Here is a 24,635-nt window from a genome sequence, read left to right as displayed (position 1 = left end):
CTATTCCCCCGAAAAACGAAGCACAGGTGGTGAGCTCACCACGGCGCTATAACACAAGAGGGCGGCACAACCCTGCTACGATGCCTGCTCATGTCAAACCTTTTATCTACCGGTGCCTGTCACCCACCTTGACTAACATGGCAGCTACCGCAGCGGCTCCCCGCCTCCAGCTGCTCCTCACACTAGCCCCACACCCTTCCGGCCAATGGAAGTCGATAGTAGCAACCACGGCAACTAATCCGGGCGCAGAACGCTGTCGGCGTTGGTTATTCTTTTTCTCTCCACCTCTCCCTGAAGTGTCCCCGCGCCTCCCGAGAGAGGAAAGTGTACGTTCCTGCGGCAGTGAGGCGAGGGCCGCGGAGAACTGAGCGTCGGGATCCCGGAATTATTGCCAGAACTCCCGCCCTCATGAATATGCAAATATAGGGCGGGGCGGTAGGGGCCGGGCCCGGAAGCGGCGCGGCTTGAGTCACTTCGGCGGCGACGATGATAAGGCAGAACCTGGGGTGGGCGGCGGTGTTGTCGTAATCTTTCGACGTTTGAAGAGTCTCCCTGGGTTCGGTCTTCTTTCTTTCCGCCTTGTCTCTACCATCATGATGGAGGAGATAGACCGCTTCCAGGTGCCAGCCGTTCGGGCCGAGATGCAGCCGCTGGTGAGGGAGGCCGCGCTGTTTCCGGGAGCTGCCCCCTTGCCGTGGGGGTGTGTGCTCCCTGTGCCCGTGCGCCGCGATTGTCGTGTAATGGCCGTCATCTCCCTGTGTGTTGCCGATGGCAAGGGCAGAAGCCGCCCGCGAAGGGGGGGGGAGAAGGGAAGGGGGTGGGCAAAAGGGGCTCTGCCCCTGCGTCGATTGAAACGCCGCTTCTGCAAACGCAGTAACGTCTCTAAACGCCCCGGCCTGGCTAGTGCATGAGGTGAGTGTTTCGCGCCGCCTCGGCCAGTGGGCTCCAATGCAGGGGAGGGGAGTGCTCCGGGGGAGTGGGGAGCGACGGAAAGACTGAGGAGCCCGTCCAAGTAAGGACGGGCAGCCAAAGCAGCTGGAGGTGTGAAGAATTGGTGGGGTTTTAGTTGATTTTTACAATATAGGTAAGATCTGGGGTACGATTGAGCAATGCTTATGCGCAGTCCAGTCTGAGAGGTTCTCCCTAGGAACGGGATATCCGCACGGCATGGGAGTTAAATACGCCTATCTGGCGTGAGTTGTATGAAGCTGTGGGACACTCTCTGTGGCTGATTTTATAGCCATTGCTCTAGAGGAAAAATGCTATTGGATACTCCTGTGAAAAATCCAGCTGTTCTGCAAAGAAACATCTGTGTTAAATTACAGTTTTGTTTGTGTAAAATTCTTTACATAAAAAAGCAATTTATAAGGTGTCGGATTTTTTCCCCCGCCAGGGCATATGATTTTCATTTTATTTTATTTTTCCACTTCATGGACACAATTACACTCAGTTAAGGAGCTCTGAAGTTCACGTAAAGGTTACGCTACTACATGGGACCCTGGGGAATCTTTGCAGAGAAGGAAGTATACAGGCTTGTGAGACTTCCTGGAGGCACAACTGGGCAGGTAGAGTGGTCCTGGGCTCTTGGTATCTTCTGAAATGACACTTATGAAGGAAGGCCAGCTGGCTGGTAGTCATGGGAGATGCTAGATCATCACCAAGTAGTCTTGGTGATGATTTCTTATGAGTGTTTAGTTGCTTTGCTTTGATGCTACAGGCTTGCTTGTGTGTGTTGTGCCCCAGCTGCATTCTGCAGAACACTTGAATGTGGTTATCTATTTGTTTCCTAACTGGGAAAGGTTCCTTTGTGTGTTCCTCTCCACTTAATTCAGTCTGTCTCACTCTTCACTTGAAGGTGCATTGTTATGTGCAACCTGGGACTTGTTGAAATACAGTTCACCTTGGCATTAAAGTGAAAGCTGGATATGAGCTGATTCAAGATGTTGATTCCCTGTGCACCTGGAGTAAGCAAATTCCATCTTGGCATCCGATTGTGTGAGACAGTGATATGAAATATTTGGAAAAGTGGCACTAACTTTAATAAAGTACTTGTACTGATCCTTTTGACAGCAGGTGAGGATAGGTTATTGACTGGTTCATGTTAGCACTGAAGATACTACTGAGATTTCCAGTATATCAAACTACATAATTTAGTGCTGATGTACCAGTCCTTAGTTTCTTGTTGCAGCTAGTGTTTGCAAAAAAGTTGAGAACTAAATAATTGTCTTGTGAACAGAAAGACAGTTTACAAATTTAAATTACCCCTCAGTGGCAAGAAAACCACTTTTCTTATGGTGGGAGTGTTGAAAAATTGTGAAAATATTTTTAGCTAGGTGGTGGTGGTTTTTTGTTTGCTTTTTCAGCTTCTAACCTTTGTGGTGGGGAAGAAAACCATCCATAAAAGCTGATGTAGACATGTTGCATGCCTTACTTGGTGTGTGTGTGTTTTGTCAAGCAGAGACCGTAGGCATGTCAAGGCTGACCCTCTTTATTCATGTTGAGAGCAGTAGGCATGGCAGTGAGATTAGGAAGTTTGGAAAAGTTGTTGGCAGATGAAGTATTTCTTAGAAACCCCATGATAATAGTAGAGGGATGGAATTGGCTTGTGCATGCATGTTTGCATGGCCATGGAGTGACCAGAACCCAAAGCGATGGTCTGGTCCAGCCCTGCTGTTGCAGGGTAGGATGGTATATTATGCAGCTGTCATAGTAAGCTTTGGGAATAGGTTTCCTTCTTCTTCAGCAGCCAATAATTAAGAAATTTTCACAAAGAGATTAAGCACTTGCATTAAAAGAATATTCTGCACCTGTCAAAGTGCAGCAGCTTCAGAGGAGCTTTGCTAGAAACTTATGAGACTGGCTTGCTTTCTGAAAGCGACATGTGTAACAGAGTATTTTAGTTTCCCAGTTATCTGCCCACATGAAAAGTGGGAGTTCTTTCTGGAGAAATTGAATTAATAGTTCTTAGATCTCGTTCTCAAGTATTGTGGCCACGCTGCTTCCTTGCAGATGTTTGCCAGGCTGTGGGACCTTGGGCTGGTAGCTCTAGTTGCTATGACTGCAGCTGATCCAAGGATTTTGCTTAGCTGCATCCTACAGTGAGGTTGTTGGTTTTCTAGCTGGGATGCCAAATATATGCTGCTCCTGGAGGTATAAAATTTTCTGACACTTTGAAGGATACAGAAGATGCTTTTCTATACAGCTTTCTTTGAACACTAGAAGAGAAAAAAACTAAGCTATCTACTGTATGCTTAGCTTTTAAAAACAAAACTATCATTTTAGTCATTGGAGTGTATGAGTGTTCAGCATGCTTATCCAATCCGTATTCATTATTTGTGGAACATATTGACTGTTTCATCCTAGGGAAGTTGTGCTATGCGTTAAGACCTTTTTGTTTTGTCTGATGCATCCCTAAAATTGGGGAAAATCTAAAATGAGAAAGTAAGAGTAATGAAGAAGCAAAAATAAAAGCCATACCTATAGGGCTTAGAAGGAGTATGCTAATATAACATTAAGTCTAGCGTAGATACACAAGAAATTCCTTTCTAGGTGGAAAAAAGTTTCTAAAATGAAAATGTCATCCCTATGTATATTAATTTTAATGTAGCCCATGGGTTACACAGCTATATGTTTTGTAAATGCCTACAGCACTATGGGTTCTGAAATTAAAATAATTCAGAAAGTGCTGCTTTTAGTTATACAGCTTGTTTTGATGTGATGCTATGTCATTTATAGCAGTAACCTAAAAATTACCTCCCTGCATGTTTCATTTTTGTCATTGGGATTGTCTTGTTCCTTCTCTGCCCTGTATCAGGTCTTAGGTGCAGAGGTGCAGGAGCATTTTTATTATACCCCGCAGGCTAGGGATAAACTCCAGAAGTGATTCCAGCATAAGCTCCCACTCCTGGCTATGCTTCCCCCCCCCCCCCCCTTATGCACCTGCTCACTGGCAGAGCATGGTATAATGAAAAGTCCTTGATTTAGAGTAAGCACTGCTTAGCAACAACCAAAACCTCAGTGTGTATGATGTCCTACCCTTAAGGGGAAGGGAGCACCCAAGATTTGTAGATGGTCATGGTTGAAAGGAATGACAAAAATCAGAGGGTCCACAAAACCTCACAATTTTATTAGTAAACTACACATTTAGCATGGGAATTGGTATGCTAGTCCCTGACCTACTATATAAGTACACGGCAGTGGGTTTTGAATAAAGGGGTAGGGCAAAGGGAAGAGACAAAGTGAGAGATTAATTAAAGAGGGGGAGAGGAAAAGAAAAAGAGATCACCAGTCCTGGTCCCAGCATCAAGACAGCTGGGGTGTCCAGGGTCCTGGGTGTGCCATCTGGGCTTTGTGGGAGTACCTTTATATAGATAGGTTTTCCCCACCCTGGAGATAAGTTTTTTGCTTTCTATGCAAGTTAGTTCTCATGTGCAGTCTGTTCTGGACCTTTATGGAAGTGTGTTGGAGGACTTCAGGGGTCTTTGGTGATCTTGATTTCCCCCCTCCCACAGTCCATGCCTGCTTCTTGACTTTATTCTTGCATTTGTGGTGTATTGTGTTGTGCTTACCTCCATAAACTAGAACAAGGACATTTGTCCCAGAAAAGTGCTGCCCTACCTCCACATGGAACCCTTGTCCAGCCACAACCTGTTCTTTCTCATTGTGTGTTATTACCAACAATCCTCGGCTGTTATTACTAGCAATTCTTGCTTGGCTCCACAGCTATCTGGCTATCGGTGTTTGAGACATACACATCAGCCCCTTATTTTCTGGGATTCTACAACACTCCATGGCTCAAACACCAATATAGACTTGGTGATCTATTGAAAAGAGAAAAGAAGAGAGAAGGAGAGACAGGAAGGAGCAAATGCATTCTATAAGCAGTCTCTAAATTTTGGAGATAATCTCATTTTAATCCCCTACATCTTAAGGTGTAATTAGATTACCAAAATAAAAAGCAGAGAGGTTAACATTAAAAGAACAATCACAGGGTATAACATCTTGTTAAGAATTTCCATTGCTGTTGGTGACCATCCAAATAAAATGTCCTACTAATGGTGTTCCCTGTTTTTCTTTACTTGTTGCAATGCTTGTTGGATTTTTTCCACATCATTATGAATGATAATCAAAGTCTTTTGTCCATATCAAGGTGAGATTGGTTCCAATAGGGATAGGCTGTATTCTTTAAATCAGTGTATAATTAAATCATAACAATTGATAAGAAATAACAGGAGCTGAGTAAATAAAATTGCATCCCATAATGTAAAAAAAATTACAGACACAAATATTAGAGTGATTACTTGTATCTACAATAAAGTTGTCTACAAGTACAAAATCACAAGGAGTTATCATACAGGCACATCCATTGGGCCTGTACTCTGTTCCAGGGGATAGAGTACAGCTCCACTGTGATTTAAGCCTGACATAATGACTGAATATATAGTATATACCAAAGCACTGTGTATTGTTAAAACAAAAACTGTGGCTTTACTCTTGGTGAAGTCATAAGGGAAATTAACTAGTTACCACCAAGAGTGGAATTCCCTTTCAAATTTCATTGCATTTTCCCAGGTTGTATTCTGAATGTCAGTGGACAAATAGCTTTTATCTTCTTCCTTTATAATTGCTGCCACAGTAAATTGCACCCACAACTGAGAAGCATGTGGGATGTAGAATGTACTATAGTTACCGTACTGATTAGCATAAATAAGAACTGAGGGTCTCCACCCTCAGGGTTGAACTTGTCGATGTGTGAACCAGATTTGGTTCATGCTGGCAATGATTGTTCCTGCAAGAAGGATAAGAAATCCTTTCATGGTTAGCTTTGTCTTCAGTGGGGGTTTGCTGGCATCATTCCTGGAAAGAGAAAACAATACAAGTCTTGGCAGGGTTAGTCGGACAGGTTACCCCTTAGTGGCTCAAGTTGTCTGACAGCTTGGACTAATGACAAAGATAATTTTTCCCACTCAGACTGTCTCTGTTCTGTCTCTTTAAATGCAGTTGAGTTGAACAGTAAAGATATTTTTGTTCTGACAGGGCCAGTTTGGCCTTGACATTCCTCAGGTAGAATCTCTGCTTACACTTCATGAAGTGCTTTTTGCATTGCTTTTGCTGCTTCCACCACCTTTTCAGGGTGGTCTCCTGCAATTAGAGTATTACATAATTTCATGTCCAGAGGGAGTGAGACTGTCTGTAAAAGTTCAGCAAGCACAGCATGTGCAATCATAGGTGAATGCTTATACCCCTGCAGGAGTTTCTTGAAAGGTGTATTGCACTCCTTTCCATGTAAGTGCAATTTGAGCCTTGTCATGTTCCCAGTGTGGAATCATAAAAAACATTTTTTACATCTACAGTTGCCATCCACAAGTGGGATGCTCTCTGAATTTGAGTTACCAGTTCTGCAAAAGTCAGCATAGCAGCAGTTAAAGGCATAGTATCGGTATTTAATTGCCTGTAATGAACTGTAAACCACAACTGTCTGTCTCACCAACCAGACAGGAGAATCAGAAGGGGAATGTGAATGAGTGATAATACCTCTCTTCTCCAAATGTGTTACCACCCTGCTGCTGGTAGTGTGGCTGTTAGGTTTGTGGTATTGAGTACCACAGCTGTTAGTGGGGCCAAATCAACTAGAACTTCAGAAATTCCACCTTGTGCCACAGCAAAAATTTGGCACTGTGATGCACTGGCAGTCCTTGGATCAGGGACTGCAGGTGCTGCGTGGAGTGCGCTGCAGTCTCTGGTTTGGGTTAACGTTTGAACCGAAGGACCACATGCTGCTGTCCAGACGTCAGGTTCAATCGTTCAGAACATCAAAAAATGTTTTCATTATGATCTTTAATTGCAAAGTGAGTAGCCAACATCTGCTTCTTACCCAGGAGCCATAAATTAACCAACCATATCAGCTTGGCAGATAACACTTGCTTTGTTTACTCCAGTGATTTTAATTCTGTTATCCAGGTCGTACATCCAGCTTCTCAGCATCCCACTGCATTAATATTGAATGTTGTACCCCCATACCTATTAGAGACTTTATTAATTGCTGATGAGAACCAACTGGAATCCAAATGTCTGGGCCATTTTTATGTATGCATTGATAGGATTCCACTTGCTGGATTTCAGTTTTGCCTGGCTTGTCGCCAGAATGCTCACATTAGCCCCTTCTGGGCTTCTACAGTGTGTTATCAACATAATTCTCAAACTGAATCTAAAACAGAGCACTGTAGCAGCAGCCAAGAAAAAAATTAACTCTATCCCAGCTGCTATGGGGACAGTATCCACCCCTTATTCCATACCATTTACATCATGCCAGGTGCCTGGCTGTCCACTACACCATTGCCTTTCCTGTTTTTTGATAGATATACACACAGATATCATTTCATTTCGTTAGTCGATGGGCCATCCCTATAAAAGTCTGCTGAGTTAATTTAGTCTATTACCTTGGAATCCTTCTATCATAACAGTCTTTTAGGCAGGAAAACCAGTGTGTGGTCTTGTCGCATGTTGAAGCCAGTTCTGATTCCATCAAGGCTGCCCTTGTTTGGTTTCATCACAATTCATTAATCGTTACTGTGGCGATTGAAGGGGAGTTGTGTTTGGATCCCCAAATCTAGAGTGGCACAGATGGGCATTGTGAGATGCCCAGTGCACTGATGGGCATATAGCTGCCATAGAAGTGATAATAGTGTTATATAGTTATTAACATCATATAATTAAATTCGTTGACTCTTCTCATCCAAAATCAAATCCCCTTGAGGCTTGCACTGGACTTCCCCATCCTCCCGCATTACCCACCAAGTGCCCGTGGGTCCTTGAGCAAAAGCAATCCCATGGATGGATTTGCCTTTGCCTGAGGCAGGAATAACCCAGACTGTTTTCCCCAGCATATTTGTATTGTGCACTACAGGAACTTTATCTCCTTCTGCAGTATGTAAAAGTTTTGACTGGCCAGGGACAGCCCAATTAGCAGATCCTCTGGTGTTGACTAACCCTGTGGCCTTTGCTCAATGTGTATCCCAGTGTTTGAAGGTACCACCACCCATTGCTCTCAGTGTAGTCTTTAACAGTCCATTACATCATTCCATCTTTCCAGAGGCTGGTGCATGATAGGGAATGTGATATACCTACTCAGTGCCATGTTCTTGGGCCAAAGGGTCTATGAGATTGTTTTAAAAATGAGCCCCATCATCTGACTCAATTCTTTCTGGAGTACCGCATTGCCGTAAGACTTTCTTTCCAAGGCCCAGGATAGTGTTCTGGGCAGTGTAATGGGGCACAGGTTATGTCTCCAGCTATCTGGTTCTTGTTTCCACCATTGCAAGCACATAGTGCTTGCCTTGGCAGGTTTGTGGGAGTGTGATATAGTCAATCTGCCAAGTCTCCCCATATTTATATTTCAGCCATTGTCCTCTGTACCACAGGGGCTTTTAACTGCTTGGCCTGCTTGACTGCAGTGCATATTTCACATTCGTGGATACCCTGTGTGATAGTGTCCATGGTAAAGTCCACCCCTTGATCACAAGTCCATTGATACGTTGCATCTCTTCCTTGATGGCCTGAGGTGTCATGGGCCCACTGAGCTAGAAATAATTACATCTTGGTGGCCTGATTCACCTGTTAGTCATTCTGATATTCTTCAGTGGCCTGACTCTTGGGTACATAAGCATCTACGTGACTGTCACGAGTGAATGTTTAAAGGTCGCCTAAAGAATCACTGGCAACGGTATTGGCAAAAACTAGATGGTTAAAGCACACTAAGAAAAAAACCAAACAAAAATCCAAAATCAATCAACTCAAACTGAAATAAATCCAAAACTATCTATGTGGAGGCTGGGAGGGGGGTAGACAACAGGCTATGAAAGGGTAAGGATAAAAAGGAATACAGAAGACCCTCTTGTTGAGTCACAAGGTTCAGGGTAGATCCCCATGCTAAACTGAGCCAGGATTTGCTCAACAGTTTATGCCTAAAGCCCCAACAGCACTTAATGTAAAATTTAATTGATAAGTTAAACAATTTAGTAAAGGATTTATAGAGAATTTATTATACCACAACAGTAGCTTACTTACAGGCCTAACTTACAAATCTAAAGTACTTAAGAATCTAGTAGAGCAGCATTCCTAGCACATTTGCTATAGCATATACACACTTGCATGCACACAAATCTAGTGTTTGTACAAGGTACTTGTGAAAAATTCCCCTTAAGTTCAGTGAAATACTCACTTCAGATGCACTTGCATCTTTTCAGCAGGAGAAGGGTGAGCCTTGAGGAGTGGGGGGTATCAGCCCAGGATCTGTCGGCATTGTTCAGTGATTCTCCCAGTATGACAAACTTGAGTGTTCAGTGGCTCTGAGAGGCCCCACTCAGAAGGAGGTTGCTGGTCACAGCCCGCTGCAGTCCAGGAGAGCTCAAAGGGTCTCACTTTGGACCGCTGTTTATAGAGGTGCAAGAGAGTGGGCTTTAGTCATAATAATTTCCCATCCTGGTCACATTTTAGGTTGGTAACTTCCTTTGAAAGTTCTATAACAAAAATATTATTCTACTTGGATTGTTATTCAAGCAAGAAAAATAAGTTTCCAAGGCTGTTCCTTAAAAAACATGAGCTTGTTAGGCAGCTGGGAGCAGACAGTGTTGATAAGCTCAAGAGGAGCTTAGTCTAGATGCTGTTCATCAAGGCCGAGGCTTAAGGAGCATTTCTCAGATCATAGTGTGGGCTGAGGGGGGGAGATGCACCACCACAGTGACCGTCACCTGGGCAGCAATATCGTTCCACAATGCAGCAACCCATACGGGATTACCCCTATGCTGCCAGTTATTCTGCTTTCATTGCTGCAGCCACCCCATGAGTCAGTGTAGAGAGAAAGTATTGGCCATTTTTCTCATTCAGCAATGTCTAAAGCCAGCTGGAGAGCTTTCATCTCTGCAAACTGACTCAACACACCTTCACCTTCAGCAGTTTGCACAACTTGTCATAGAGGACTCTATACGGCTGCTGTTTACTTTCTGTCTTTTCCCACAATATGGCAGAGCCCATCAGTAAACTAGGAATATTGCTTCCTACTTTCTGGTAATTTCTTATACAATGGGGTTTCTTCAGCACATGTAGTGGTTTGACCTTGGCTGGGTGCCAGGTGCCCATTAAGCCATTCTATCCTTCCCTTTTCCAGTGGGTCAGGGCAGAGAGAATAAGATGGAAAACAACTCATAAGTTGAAATAAGGCAGTTTACTAAAGCAGAGAAAAAAAACAAGCAAAAGTTTGTGCATGCCTAAGCAAAGGGAAAAATTAATCTCTACTTCCTGTCAGCGAGCGATGCTCAGACACTTCTTGAGAAGCAGGGCTTCAGCATGCATAGTGGTTGCTCTGGAAGGCAAACGTTGAATAACGAATGCCCCCTGTTCCTCCTCTCTCCCTTAGCTTTTATATCTGAGTTGACATCATATGGTATGGAATATCCCTTTGGTTAATTTGGGTCAGCTTGCCTGGTTGTGTCCTCTCCCAGGATCTTATCCTGATGCCTTGAGAAGGCTGACCTAGAACAGAGGCTAGATAGAGTTAAAGAATAAAGTAGGTGTTTAATAAAAGGCCCTCAATGGATACACTTTGGACAGTACAAGAGCCTGGCCAGGGCTACACCCAAGATGAGCCCAAAATGGTCACAAAATGGACGACCAGTCATGAGGTCTCACGCTTTTATAAGTTTTGGTCCATTAGCATATTTGAGTTAATTGTCCAATTATAGCTTCAGGTTATGAAGTTCCATCCTCCTTGTTTTTCTCTCTTCAATTCACTGTTGTTTATGCTCTTGGGCCTGAAATTTGTATTGGTTGTCTGACGTTGCATCCTGATCGTGGGAAGGACAATTGGCATGCATTCCAGGAGTAGCTGTGCCCCACCTTAGCCGCCGGCAGGCAGGATTGCGGTTCGGCCACTGGCCAGGGTCCCGGACCACCAGGGAGCAGCCGATAAACGCGGACCTGTCACTGACATGTTTTATGAAAAATCCTTTCCTTAGGATTTTTCCCCTCCTGAGAAACTGAGAGGCCTCAGGAACAAACTGTAAACAATTCTTATCTGCTGCTGTGGAATGCAACAGGGGGAATCTGTGATTGGCCTCATCAGGCTGTTTCCAATTAGGGGCCAATCACAGTTCACCTGGCCGGCCGGTCTCGGTCTGAGAGAAGACCTTTGTTATTCTTTCTTTTTCTATTCTTAGCTTAGCCTTCTAGTGAAATCCTTTCCTCTATTCTTTTAGTATAGTTTTAATATATTATCTATCATATAATAAAAAATCAAGCTTCTGATACATGGAGTCAACTTTCTCGTCTCTTCCCTCATCCTGGAACCCCTGTGAACAAGACCACACGGACCCATGTTGAAGGATCAGAGTAACGGAAAAGGAAGGACTCTTTGCTTGCTTCTCCGAGCTGCTTTATTTCTTTCCCACGCAGGAGTGGCACCGAAGCAAGGCAGGTGATGCAGCACCGCACGGGCAACAGCAGTGCCACGCGGGCAGCGGCAGCGCTGCACAGGCAGCAGCAGTGCTGCGCAGGCATTCTTTCCCACGGCAGGAGCGGCACTGAAGCGGGGTAGCTGATGCCGCACCGCGTGGGTGTTCTTTCTTGTGGCGGAGAGCAGCGCCAAGGCTGCAAACCAATGCGCCGCGCGGGTGCAGGTGAGGTGGGGAAGCCGCGTGGCTCGAAGAGGGGGCAGTGGCAAAGAGCGGGAAACCTAGAAAAACTGTCTTTTATGGGGCGGGGGGGGGGGATGATTCCCGGGAGATAGTCTAACAAATCAATGGCTAGATAGGAGGGGTCTGGGAGGACAAATGTAAACATAACATGGAGCGGGAAAGTTACATACCAATGTCAGAAAGGAAATATCATAACTAACAGCGAATTTTCTGGATAAATGGGTGTAACAAATTATGACAGACACGCTGCAGGGGCAGGATTTTTGAGGATAGACAGGGAAAAATCTGGAATTATCATAACTGCGATGGAGAAAAAGTGGGAAGACAGGTGGCAAACAACTCCAGACAGAGCCCAAACATATACTCTCCAAACCCCCACTGTCACAGTTGTCCTTGGTCCCAAGCTCGAAAAGGACTTATTTTGTCTGCCTACTCTGTGAAGAGAGCTTACCAACACTTAATATGAAGCTCAGAACTACACACTAAAACAGCACAGAATCTGAAAAATAAAAAACCTAAAACTTAAAGTATCAGTCCCCTCCCAGCCCCTTGATGGGGGAAGGAGTGTTAGAGAGACAGTGCTGTTTAGCAGTAGCCAAAACACTGGTGTGTTATCAATACCCTTTCAGCTACCAATGCAAAGCACAACACTGGAATAAATAGGGCTGGAGATCTTTCTCCTTTTTAATGCCTTTATTAAAAATCAGCTTGGGTGGGGAGAACTGACGGGTTGCACACACGCCGCTGCTGCTCCCAGGAGTGGCACAGAGGAGGAGGAAGAGTGCAGCTGTGTCCGCTGGCATGCAGGCAGAGCTGGGGCTTCTGTCCTCACGAGAGCACCAGGAAATTCCTCTTTTTCAGTTTGACATTTGAGGTCCTCTTTCTAGCCGACATCCTTTTAGGTTAGGGTGAATGGTAAAAAGGATCTTAGCAGACACTGGATTTAGTTCCTCACCTCTAGATATCAGTCGATCTCTTAATTCCATGGTGGCTCATTGTTTTAGGGGTTTTTCCTGCTAGATTTGGTGAGGTGTTTCCACATTTGCATACCAGCCCCGATGTCGCTTCCTCCTCACAGTCCCGGGTGCCATTTTCCAGGAAGCAGCAGGGTGATACTCAATGAAGAGGGATTTCTAACCATCAACAACAGGTAATTAAAGAAAAACTATCAACAACAGGTGATTACAACATGAAATTATTAACAACAAATAGTTAAAACTGTAACTTAGCAGCAATTGGTTTAACCTGTTAACTCTGCAACTTTTTTTAAAAAATGGACAACTTTTCTACTCATAACAACACTGTGAGGGCTGCTAAGGAAAAATGAACTCAATCTCAGTGAGACCCAATACAGCACGTTATGTCCTTCTCTGATGACATTCCAAAATCTTTGCTTTCTGGACTGTCCATGATAATTTCCAAGATTCCTGGATGACTGGGGTTTCCTCTTTGAGCTTTGATCAGTGTGACCCACATACATCATGCAACTTATGCTGCATGGAGTATAGAGGCGACCCTTCCTTTGATCATCCAGCCCAGCACTGGCAGTTGGCATACCAAGAGGAGCTGTGCTTTGGTACCAATCACTTCTGAAGCAGCTCAAAACCCTTCATAAGATGCCAGTATCTCTTTTTCAGTTGGACTGTATATCAGGCTTTGGATCCTCTGCATCCCTTAGTCCAAAAGCCTGGGGGTTGACCTCAAGTACCAGAGGCCCTTAGTGGGGTCATTCTCCCCAGCTGCAGTGTAGAGCACAGGGTTTTTTCGTCTCTCCCTGTTTGGACTGGCCTGAGGGCTACTGCATGAACTATCTCCTGTTAAATATGTTCAAATGCTTTTTGTTGCTCAGGGCCTCGTTTGAAATACTTCTTCTTCTTGATCACTTGATAAAGAAGACTCACAATGAGACTGTACTTTAGAATATGCTATCTCCAGAAACTCACAATGCCTAAAAAGGCTTGAATGTCTTTCTTAACAGCAGTGTCTCTGTGTGAACTGAATATGTGGATGTAACACCAAGATGGCCATGACCACAGAATCAACTAGGTTGGAAAAGACCTTTGAGATCATCAAGTTCAACCTATGACCTAACACCACCTTGTCAACTAGACCATGGCACTTAGTGACGCATCTAGTCTTTCCTGAAACACCTCCAGGGACAGTGACTCCACCACCTCCCTGGGCAGCTGTCTTAGTTTGAAAAGACAGGTGTCTGCTAAGGAAGGCAGGAGCCTCTCTTGAAATAGAAAATGTAAACCCTTTCTCTCTGAATTACTACAATTTTGAAATTAAGGGGCTCTCAGGCAAAGATACGGGAGTAGGAATAACAGTTCTTTATTAGGGAAGAAAATAAAAATAAAAATGCAGTAATACAAAACAACACTGAAAGAGTCAGAATATGACCCGACACCCGTTTGGTCAGGGCATTGATAGCAGTCTGAATGGTGGCTGCAGTCCTCCTGGAGTGACAGATGTGGTTCTGTTGAAGCAGTGGTCCTGTAGAAAGGTGTAGTTTTCCTCTGAAGGTCCAGTGGTGGTGTAGATGGGCCTGGTCTTTTCTCTGGGAATCCAGTGAAGACAGCTGTTCCTCTGGGAATCCAGTGGGAAAAGGCTGCCTGTGGTGTTCCAAATCTCAGATTGTATCCAGGTAGGAATGCTTGGATCGTCCCCCTGGGTGGAGCATCTCACAATGGGATGATGTACTGTGGTAATCACATATCCTCTGAACAAGAGAGACATAGCTCTCAGGATTTTCCTGAGAAGCTGTGAGAAAGCTGTGAGAAAGCTCAGAGAAAGAATTAAAAAATATATTATCTCAATCTCTGCACCTGGCAGGCAATCTCTGTCAAAGATGTTTACAAGAAGGAATTGTCCCTTCTTAACCAATAGGTGAGAGAAGATTCCTAAAGGCCAATCAGGTCTTAGGTCCACCATTGTTTCTATAAGAACTGTGAATTTCTAATAATAAAGTGCCTTTTCATGCCTTCTGATGATGGAATTTCTGTATCACCTTTATCTGTCCCCGACACCCCTTCAGTGACAATGTACTTTTTTCAGACATGCAGTGAGACTCAATGGCCCATTAACAGAAGCTATCTCCCCAGAGGGAGGATGGGTTGTGGAAGAGATAGAGAAAACTGCCCCACCTCGTTTTAACAGGTGGCCCAATTAATAGAAGGTAACTGTCCCACCTCTAACTATTACAGCTGAATCTGTGATGTTCATATGTCTGAGACATAACACATGACAGAACTCCCTTTTGGTCATCAGAAAACAGGGTCGTTTATTGTGTCTAGCACCTTTTATAGCCCATTCAAAACTCCCAGGTCGGGACAGCTCATTGGTCTATTCCTGTGCCCCCAGACTCTGAACCGATACAATGTCTGCATCCTAGGAGAGCTCTTAATTGGTTGTGAACTTCTGTCAGTCAGCCCAGAGGCTGCTCCATGGAGCTGAGCTGAGCTGCTTATTATAACTTGATTAATACTACTGCAACATTTCACCATTTTGTTTTTACTAAAAATTGTGATCTGTTCTCTGTCACCTATTTGCAGGAATCCCAAGCAAACAGGGTGGCAGAAAAACAGCATGGTTTTAATTTGTATGACTTATAGACAGTAAAGGTGCAGTATATTGGTTTAGAGTCTGTAGGCAAGAATTTCTTAGTGTTTAGGTTACAAGTTACAACTTAGCTCTAAAAACAATAAACCACTTAAGTCTTAAAACTGTTAAAGTCTAGCTACTAGAAAAAGCAATCTGTAAATAGAAAAACAGTTTGTAAACAGGGAAATTAATTTGTAAACAACTCTAAGCTGAATTTATAACTTTGAAATATTCAACTTTAGAACTGTGAGAAAAAACAAACTTAACAGATAAAGCAATTTTTAAATAAATAGAGTCTTTATATGGACCATTACTTTAAGAGTCACAGATTTCTATGAGGTAGTTATCAGTTGTTTTGGTTACATGGCTTCATGATGTCTGATGAAGGGACATCAACTGGTGTCTGTGGTTTCAAATGTTCATTGTAATGCATTTATTTTGGTTTTAGGCAGCTGAATTATCATAGGATCATTGTCCTGTTATATGATTTACTTAAGACTCAAAGAGGGGGATGTACCCTCACCCCAACCCCTTTTTCCCCCTTAAGTAAGCCTTTATTGACATCTAGTGTAAGAAGAATTTTCACAAGAAAGATAGTGCAACCCATTTATCCCTGAAAGAAAAATCTAACACCCAGAATAGATGACTTTTAAAATGATGACAAGTGGCAGAACTTTAGCTAAAGAACCCCACAACCAAAATTTGCCTACGAAAAATTAATTTTGTTGTGAGTATCTCAGTGGATATCCCCTGGATCTTACCCATCCTTCTCAAAACAATGCAACAATAATCACCAAGAGTACTGAAAAGATACATAGCAACATACACTAAAGCTTCCTAGATGCATAATAGTAATTGCCTGAGACAGAAATGCAACACTTTACTGACTGTAGGGTTACTGATTTTGTTCTTAACAATCCCAAATATCCACAATGAATATTGTACTATGAGTTCCTGGGCATATCTCACAAACAGTTGCACATTTTTGTAACTTTTGTATGGTAACCCCTTAGTGCTTCCATTAAAGTTTTTGGAACATGACAACCCTGATTTATCAGGGGGTAAAGTGGTTGTGAGACTCTTGAGGGGTGGAAACTTGGTGTCTGTTTTCTTCTTCATCATCCATTTATAGAGAAAGGCTGGCTCCTTGCTGGGTTGGATGAGAGGACATGTTGGTTTTAGTTGCTTTGAGACAGTTATCCCATGTGACCGACCCCATCTCTTCGGGTAGACTCGATTCTTTCTGCCCCCAGGGTACCAGACTATCTGAGATGCTTATTATAACTTGATTAATACTACTGCAACATCTAACAGATGGCAGTAGAATACACACCCCCCAGCCACATCTTGCATTTGCAACCTAAGACAGCAGCCCATTACAGGGCCCAGTCACTCTTTCTGTGAAGAACTTTTTTCTAATGTCCAACCTAAACTTCCTCTGGCACAGCTTAAGACTCTGTCCTCTTGAATTGTCTCTGGTTGCCTGGGAGAAAAGGCCAACTCCCACCTGGCTGCAACCTTCTTTCAGGTAGTTGTAGAGAGTGATATGGTCTCCCCTGAACATCTTCTCTAGGCTGAACAACCCCAGCTCCCTCAACCACTCCTCATAGGACTTGTGTTCTAGTCCCTTCACCAGTCTTGCTGCCCTTCTCTGGACACCCTCCAGGGTCTCAACATCCTTCATAAATTGGGGAACCCAAAACTGGACACAGTACTCAAGGTGTGGCCTCACCAATGTAGAATACAGGGGAAGAATCACTTCTCTAGTCTTGCTGGCCACACTGTTCCTGATAGAGGCCAGGATGCCATTGGCCTTCTTGGCCATGTGGACACACTGCTGACTCCTGTTCAGTCTGCTCTCAGTCAGTATCCCCAGGCCCCTCTCTGCCTGGCTGCTGTCCAGCCAGATCCACAGGTGAAATGTGAAGAAAGGATTTATTCCATTATTTTGCTGGCCAAACGGGGACCCATACACTTCTAAGCATATATCATTTTAACAGGGGCAAAAAGCACTCAGGCTGTTCCCAGTCTCACATATCAAAGGCCTGGCACAGGCACAATTTTTCACAAGGCTGTGTTTTACAATCTACAAGCTTCTTATTTCCCTTCCCCCTTTACTTCACAGTAGGCCTAGGCCTGTGAAGAATGCTTTTTAGGTCTTTTTACAGCATTATGTTATCTGACTTTTCAAGGTAGACAGAAACAACAGTGAATTTTCCCAGCCTTAATATTCTTAGTACTCCCCAGCTGCAAGGTCATCTTGAGCACAACTCTCTTTACCAATGTTCCTTTTTTTTAACCCTTTCCTCCCCACAGTCTCCAACAACTAGTATCTTGGTTATCATATCCATTGGGATCTGATGACATCCATCTTGCCATTTTATTGCTAAAAAAATTGAATCTCTTGTGAAAGCCCTTTGACCTTACTTGGTTTTATAGCAAAACTGGCTTTCAGAATGATTGGGACTATTTTCTTCTTCCCTTTCTCAAGATTTTCTTCTGCTGTATTGCCTCGTACGATATTATCATCAATGTTTTGCAGATATTCTGGAGGTTCACCCTGTTTCATTGCAGTCTGGATCAGTCCATGGCAGAAGGTAGGCCTCTGTTTCCACTTCTGGGCAATCAATTCCAGCTGTAATGGATACCCCTCTGCTGCCAAAGGGATGGAGAAAAGTGCATTAGCAATATCAGTCATGGCATACCACTAAGCTGCCTTTGACTCCAGCTAATATGGAAGTTCCAGCATGTCTGGTGTGAAAAATGCATATTTTATGATTGGCTTTTCGCAAATATTAAAATGAATATTATATGTGTTGTGTTACAAAATAATGCTGTATTAATTCCCTTAAGTAGTGTGCTAAATATAGTTTTAGGTTATAAAAAAATGTTAAAATAGAAACTATGCTGTGTAGCATACTTTTTTAAAGAAAGGACTTGTAGTGAGATAACAGCCACAGGACACCTAAATCTTTCAGAGAAAAAGAATTTATTGCCCTCTTATCAGAAGAAAGGAACTTCTTCCCGCCTAGAAGGTGCTGTTAGGATTCAGAGGAAGAAGTTGACGATGACCAGACAGAATCATGCATTTGAATGGAATTTATGCATCATATATGAGGTGTATGAATATGCAACAGGCTATTGTTTTTAAGGGTTAATCCTTTGTTAACAGGGGTCCTTCTTTGGGCTTGTGCTGCCTAGAAAAAGGTACCCAGACATCCGTAACTCTTTGTTTCTATTGTCTCATATTGTCCTAATTCAAATTGTCCAAATTTACTCTAATTGTATTCCTATTTTTATAACTATTTTATTACTATTAAACTTTTAAAATTTTAAAAACAAGTGATTGGCATTTTTCACAATTATGGTAGCAGAGGATGGTTAACACCTTGCTGCCTGTGCTTTAGAAGTCAGAGTGGGGAAGGCACACCCTGCACTATTTGGCAGCCTCACTCTGTTTCCCCTGGGGTGACCGACAGAGGCAGGTTACAATTGGTGGACAAAGGGAGGCAATAAAACAAAGAGAAGGGAAAAAGGCTCCCTACAAGTGCGCTAATTGGCCCTCTAAGACTAGTAGTGTGCACTAAGAACCTGGGAAGGAAACGGGATTGGTAAGTATTTCTCGGGGGGAGGGGGGGGTAGGGGGGCAGGTACGGAGGAGATGAATGTGTGTGAATGAGAGGCGGGCTGGTTGTCCCAGATCTGCCAAGTGAGTGAGGAGTCTCCCATGCTGCGTTTCCAACTTTTCCCGAGAAAAGCGGCCAGTAAAGAGACGAAGTGAGTGATAAGAGGAGTGAAAGAATCCCCCGGGGTAACTGGGACTGGGTCTCAGGGTGGGGTTAGACCTCTCGGAAGTAGGGAGTAAGGTTTCCTAGCCCAATCCACTAGGAAACAGGACAGGAGGGGCCCCTAAAAACCTGCTGGGTTGAGGGATTTACATTCCAAGAGCATCCAAGAGCAGGGTTGAGCAGAATTCTGCTGGAGTGAGGATATGCCCGAGAACACCCAGGGTTGGAGAACACAGCTAGATAGAGGGATCAAAGTTTTGCCCAAGAGCATCTGTGGTTGGACAACATAGCTAGATTGAGGGATAAAAATTTTGCCCAAGAACATCCAGGGTTGGACAACACAGCAAAAAAAAAAAATTAAATGCCCAAGAGCATCTGTGGTTGTACCACACCACTGGGTTGAGGGACAGAAAAATGCCCAAGAGTTTTTGGGGTTGAGCAACACAGCAGGATTGGGGGAAAAATGCACAAGAGCATCTGGGGTTGGATAACACAGCTGGGTTGAGGGATATTCAATAGCACTGGGACTGGCCAGTAACACCTAAACTTGAAATAGGTGATGTGAAAGTAAAAGGTACCTTATAATTTTCGTGTGTGTCTTTGAGTGAGTCACACACAAAATCTGCCTCAACTTCTGGGGCAGGTGGGAAGGGGGGGCAGTGGAACAGGAGTGTGTGACCTGAAAACCAGGCTATTGTTCCCCGGGCAGGTGGGGGCTGTGGCTGAAAAGTGTGAGTGACACGCAGACAGCCTCACAGGTGAACGGGCACCAGAGGTGACCTAAGTCAAGGCCCTTCCAGGAGGCCTGCGATACTGAAACCCGGAGGCCAACCCCAAGGCGAAGGGGGGCCACAGGGACCCTTTCTGGCGACAGGGATATACTTTGTGTCTTGAGGGTGTGAAGGAATTTGTGAAAGTGAATGAGAAATAAAAGTGAGTGAATGTAGACAAATTAAAGTATAGGTAATGTGGATTGTGCATTTTAAGCCTTACCATATCTCCTTGGAGGGAGGTGTATAGTATTGAAAAGTAATGTGAGAAAAAGTTTTTTGGGTCTAAGTAGTTAAAAGAAAAGTGGTATTTAAGCTGTTAGTGAAAGTGAGAAACAGAGGCAGAGGATGAATAGATAAGATCTTGAAGATGGAACAGAAAGCCAGTAAGTTGGATACAGGGAAAAAAGGGGAAATAAAAGCATACTAGAAGAGATATCCCCAAGATAGCCCTTTGGGAGTTATCTTAGCTAACAAAAATAAAACTCATTGTAAAATACAGGGTATGCAGAAGTTGATGAGAAAAACATGCAAACTATTTGTAAAAAGGGAAATTAACCTTAAACTAGAAGGCTCAAACTTGTGAATTATATACTTTAAAAAGAGCACTAGAATATTTAACACAAAATAAATGAGTTATATATTGATTCAAGGTATGCCTTTAGAGTAGCACATACCTTAAGAAAAATTTAAAAAGGGAGATTACTTAATTCAAGAGGAAAAGGATTAGTACATGAGAAACTTATTTTAGAGGTTTTAGAGGCAGTAAAATTACCTAAGAGAGATAGCTATAGTACATATTAAGGGACACCAAATGGTAAAGACCCCAGAAATAAGAGGAAATAATTTGGCAGATCAGGAAGTTAAAGATGCAGCAGAAAATGGAGCTGGAAGAGTTAATATTAAGTTCAAATGAAGAAAAATTGGCAATTCCAAAGTTTAGGGAAGAAGAGAAAAAAAAATCTAACAAGATAGGTGGTAAACAAGATAAATCAGGGAAATAGAAACATCTTGATGGAAGACAATTAGTTAATAAAATGCTTACTAGGGAATATTAGAGGACATGCATCAGAAAACCCAGTGGGATACTCAGGCTTTGTGTGATCATTTTTTTAAGGAACTGTAGTATATGATGTAGATAATTCATGCTTTAGAAATTGTAAAAAAATTATAAAGATCCAACCATGCCTCTGACCCCCATGGCCAGAAGCAGGGCTTTTCATTTTCAAAAGATTTCCCTGACTCGCCCAGATAAAATCATGACCATTAACGAGTGAATGAGGCTTTCCTGGGTGATCATCGACCATTTCCCAGGAATGACCAGAACATTCACTGAACAAGACCTGGAAGAGATTACATCGGGGAATGGCAATGTCCTGGTTACAACTGAAAAGAAGACTATCTCGAGGAGCCCAGACAGCCATCCAAACCTATGGACTGACTTTTGTACGGGACTGAATCTGTATAGTTCCCGTTATACATATGTAGGGACTTACAGATATCTTAGGTCATTTCTGCTCCAGGCAGAATAAACTGTATATAAGCTGGCTACCTGGAGCAGTTGGGGTGACACTCTGGGGAGACGCTGACACTACATCAGTTCGACCCAAGTTCACCCAGCGTCAAAGTCTGGGATTGATGCTGTCTTGGCTGTGGCGGTTTTATAATATTCTATTTTTTGGTTGTCAAGCTAATAAATTTATAAATTTTTTTTATAAATTTGGCTGCCAATTTGATCATTTACAACAGAACTATTGGTGCATTCGGATTTTTGGAGTAGAAAAACAAGTAACTGAAAGATGAATAATTTGCCAAAGGATAAATAAAAGGGTGATGAGAAAAACAACATAAGAAGGTTGTGAGTTAGCTCGTCGACCATTTCAAAGTATCCAAGCAGAAGTTTGGATTTGTTAAGCTCTGGATTTATTATTTATTCGTAAAAAAGCGTTTAATGCAAAAGAAAAAAGGATATACCACATGCTTGGGGGGGTGGGGGGGGGAAGATCGTAAGAAAATAACAACTTTAAAAATATCAAAAACCCCCAAGAAAAAGCAATAAACGAAAAACGGTTAAAGAAAAAGTCTGGGAACAAAAGATTACCTCATCCATTCCCGTTTGTTCCCCCACCTGTTCGCGGCTGCACCCCCCCAGCCCCTGTGCCGGCTCGGGGACAGTCCGTCTGCCCCAGTCCCGGCTGCCTGGCCTGCGGCTGCTCTGCCGGCTGTGCCGGGGAGGTGGGGGTCTGTCCTGCTGTGTGGAAACGTGGTCACCGCGCTGACCGCACCGAGGGCGGGTCCCGTCTGTCCCAGCCCTGGCTGCCCTGCCCGTGCCGGCTACCACCACTGCTGCCGGGGTCAGTCGCCTGCTTTGTCTCTGCTGGATCAGCTGCCATTGGCCATGTGGGGGCTATCCACGCTCCAGCTCGGTCTGTACCGGAAGACCCCCTCGGGCGATCCTGCCTGCAGACCCTGCCTTTGGAAGACCGAGACTTGGAGCTATGCTGAGCCTCCCCTCGCCTTGTCCCAAGCTCCGTTCCCTTGGTAACCACAGCTCCAGCTGGTCAGGGGAACTCTCTCTCTGAAGGAACCACCTTATTGAAACACTAAATATTCAGTTAAAAGAAAGCCCTCTCCTGCTTCTTCCTAAAGATACAGGAGAAAGGCTATAGAAGATAAAAATCCAAAAAGAATGGGATAACGGGATTACTCTATTTCCATTAAGAGAGGTTCCCATAGGAGGGGGTGGACCGAGGTTTATAAATGCCCCTCTGACTTCCTCTGAGGTCAGAAATTTTGAGATCAAAGGGATTTTGGAGGATCCCATAGGTACAGCTGAACAATTAGACCAATTTTTAGGTCCAAACATTTATACTTGGGATGAAATGCAATCCATAATGAAAATAATGTTTTCTCAGGAAGAGAGGCAGTTAATCAGAGCAGCTGGAATAAAAGCTTGGGAAAAGGATAATCCACAGGGGCCTCCCGGAGAAGACAAAATGTCAACTGCACCTCCTGAGTGGGGTCAAAATAATGAGGAGGGGAGAAAACACATGAATGAATATTGTAATATAATAATCAAGGAAATAAAAGGGGCAGCACGCTGAGGGCAAAATGCTAAAAAGGCTTTTGAGGCATAGCAGAAGGAAGAGACTCCAACAGAATGGTTAGACAGGAGTGTTATAAATGATCAAATCGGCAGCCAAATTTATAATAAAATTTAACAAAGATTTATTAGATCATTAATAAAAATAGAATTTCGAAAAACCACCACAGCCAAGGCAGCGTCAACCCCGGGTGTCGGTGCTGGATGAAACGAGATCCGACCGACAAAGTGTCAGTGTCTCCCCAGTGGTTCATCCTGACTGCCTTATGCAGGTAGCTTATATACAGTTTATTCTGCCTGAGGCAGAAATGACCGAATGTTCCTTTGTGTCCCTTCACATGTAGAAAAGTCAGTCCAGGTGTCTGGATGGTTGTCTGAACTCTTCGGAAGAGCCTGCATTCACATGTTGCAGAGTGGTGCCGGTGCTTGAGTATGGTAGATGCAATCTCCCCAAGTGCAGGTCCTCCTGAGTGGCTTAGACATTCCAGGGAAGTCAGCAATCATGGCCCGGGAAGGTTTCATTCATACGTTAACAGACTTGAGATTATCTTAACATGTCTGGGAACTAATTGAATAGAAATAAAGACTCTGCTCCCAGCCAGGGTGGTCAAATATATAACTTGGATTTTACAATATTTTATACTCATATATAGCATGAATTATCTCTACTATATACTACACTATGAACGCCCATTGTTGTAAATGATCAAATCGGCAGCCAAATTTACAAAAAAATTTAATAAATTTATTAGATCGACAACCAAAAAGCAGAATATTTTAAAACCGCCACAGCCAAGACAGCGTCAACCCCGGACTTTGACGCTGGGTGAACTTGGGTCGAACCGGCGTAGTGTCAGTGTCTCCCCAGAGTTTCACCCCAACTGCTCCAGGTAGCCAGCTTATATACAGTTTATTCTGCCTGGAGCGGAAATGACCTAAGATATCTGTAAGTCCCTACATATGTATAACGGGAAGTATACAGATTCAGTCCCGTACAAAAGTCAGTCCATGGGTTTGGATGGCTGTCTGGGCTCCTTGAGATAGCCTTCTTTTCAGTTGTAGCCAGGACATCGCTGTTCCTTGATGTAATCTCTTCCAGGTGTTGTTCAGTGAATGTTCTGGACATTCCTGGGAAATGGTCGATAATCACTCAGGAAGGACTCATTCATTCGTTAATAGTCATAATTTTATCTGGGCGAGTCCGGGAAATCTTTTGAAAGGAAAGCCCTGTTTCTGGCCATGGGGGTCAGAGGCATGGTTGGATCTTTATAATTTTTATACAGTTTACAAAGCATGAATTATCTCAATCATATACTACAATCCCTCCCCATTTATTTTACTCATTTAATTCATGCTTCTACTTTATTAATTTTCTATTTCTACCCATCACCATTGAGGGTTCCTCACAAGCGAAGTACCCCTATACTATTTGGCATTCCCCTTGTGGGATGCCCTGATACACTATACTACTTCTTTCTTCAGTGTTTTGCCTTTCAAACCTTGCCAATGTTTCTGTAGCATCGCTGGCATACCTTCTCTCCCCGAGCCTCATGATCTTAGATGCATCACCTCCGGAAGCTCCCTCCGAGTCTATGGGGACTATTGCAATCTGCATTCCCCTGACTACAGAATGGATCAGTCTGATAAAACATGGAATCAGACAGGGTAGGAATAGGATCCC

General features: G+C 43.6%; 1 protein-coding gene across 3 annotated transcripts in view; it reads left to right on the top strand.

Moving 5' to 3' along the window:
- The first annotated feature begins 450 nt into the window (after window positions 1–450).
- Window positions 451–24,635, top strand: part of LOC103825026 (protein FAM219A-like) — a 221,873-nt gene continuing 197,688 nt past the window's right edge. For 2 of the 3 annotated variants that reach the window (XM_050986455.1, XM_050986454.1), the window contains exon 1: window positions 451–653. In XM_050986455.1, the coding sequence (XP_050842412.1) occupies window positions 594–653 (60 nt within the window). In that variant the 5' untranslated portion in view covers window positions 451–593. Of the gene's footprint in view, window positions 654–790; window positions 913–24,635 lie in introns of those variants that run through there. The other variant, XM_050986456.1, reaches the window with a different exon arrangement.

The sequence above is a fragment of the Serinus canaria genome, chromosome W (genome assembly GCF_022539315.1).
Source record: "Serinus canaria isolate serCan28SL12 chromosome W, serCan2020, whole genome shotgun sequence".
Lineage (NCBI taxonomy): Eukaryota > Metazoa > Chordata > Aves > Passeriformes > Fringillidae > Serinus > Serinus canaria.
This window is presented reverse-complemented; position numbering and strand designations above follow the sequence as displayed.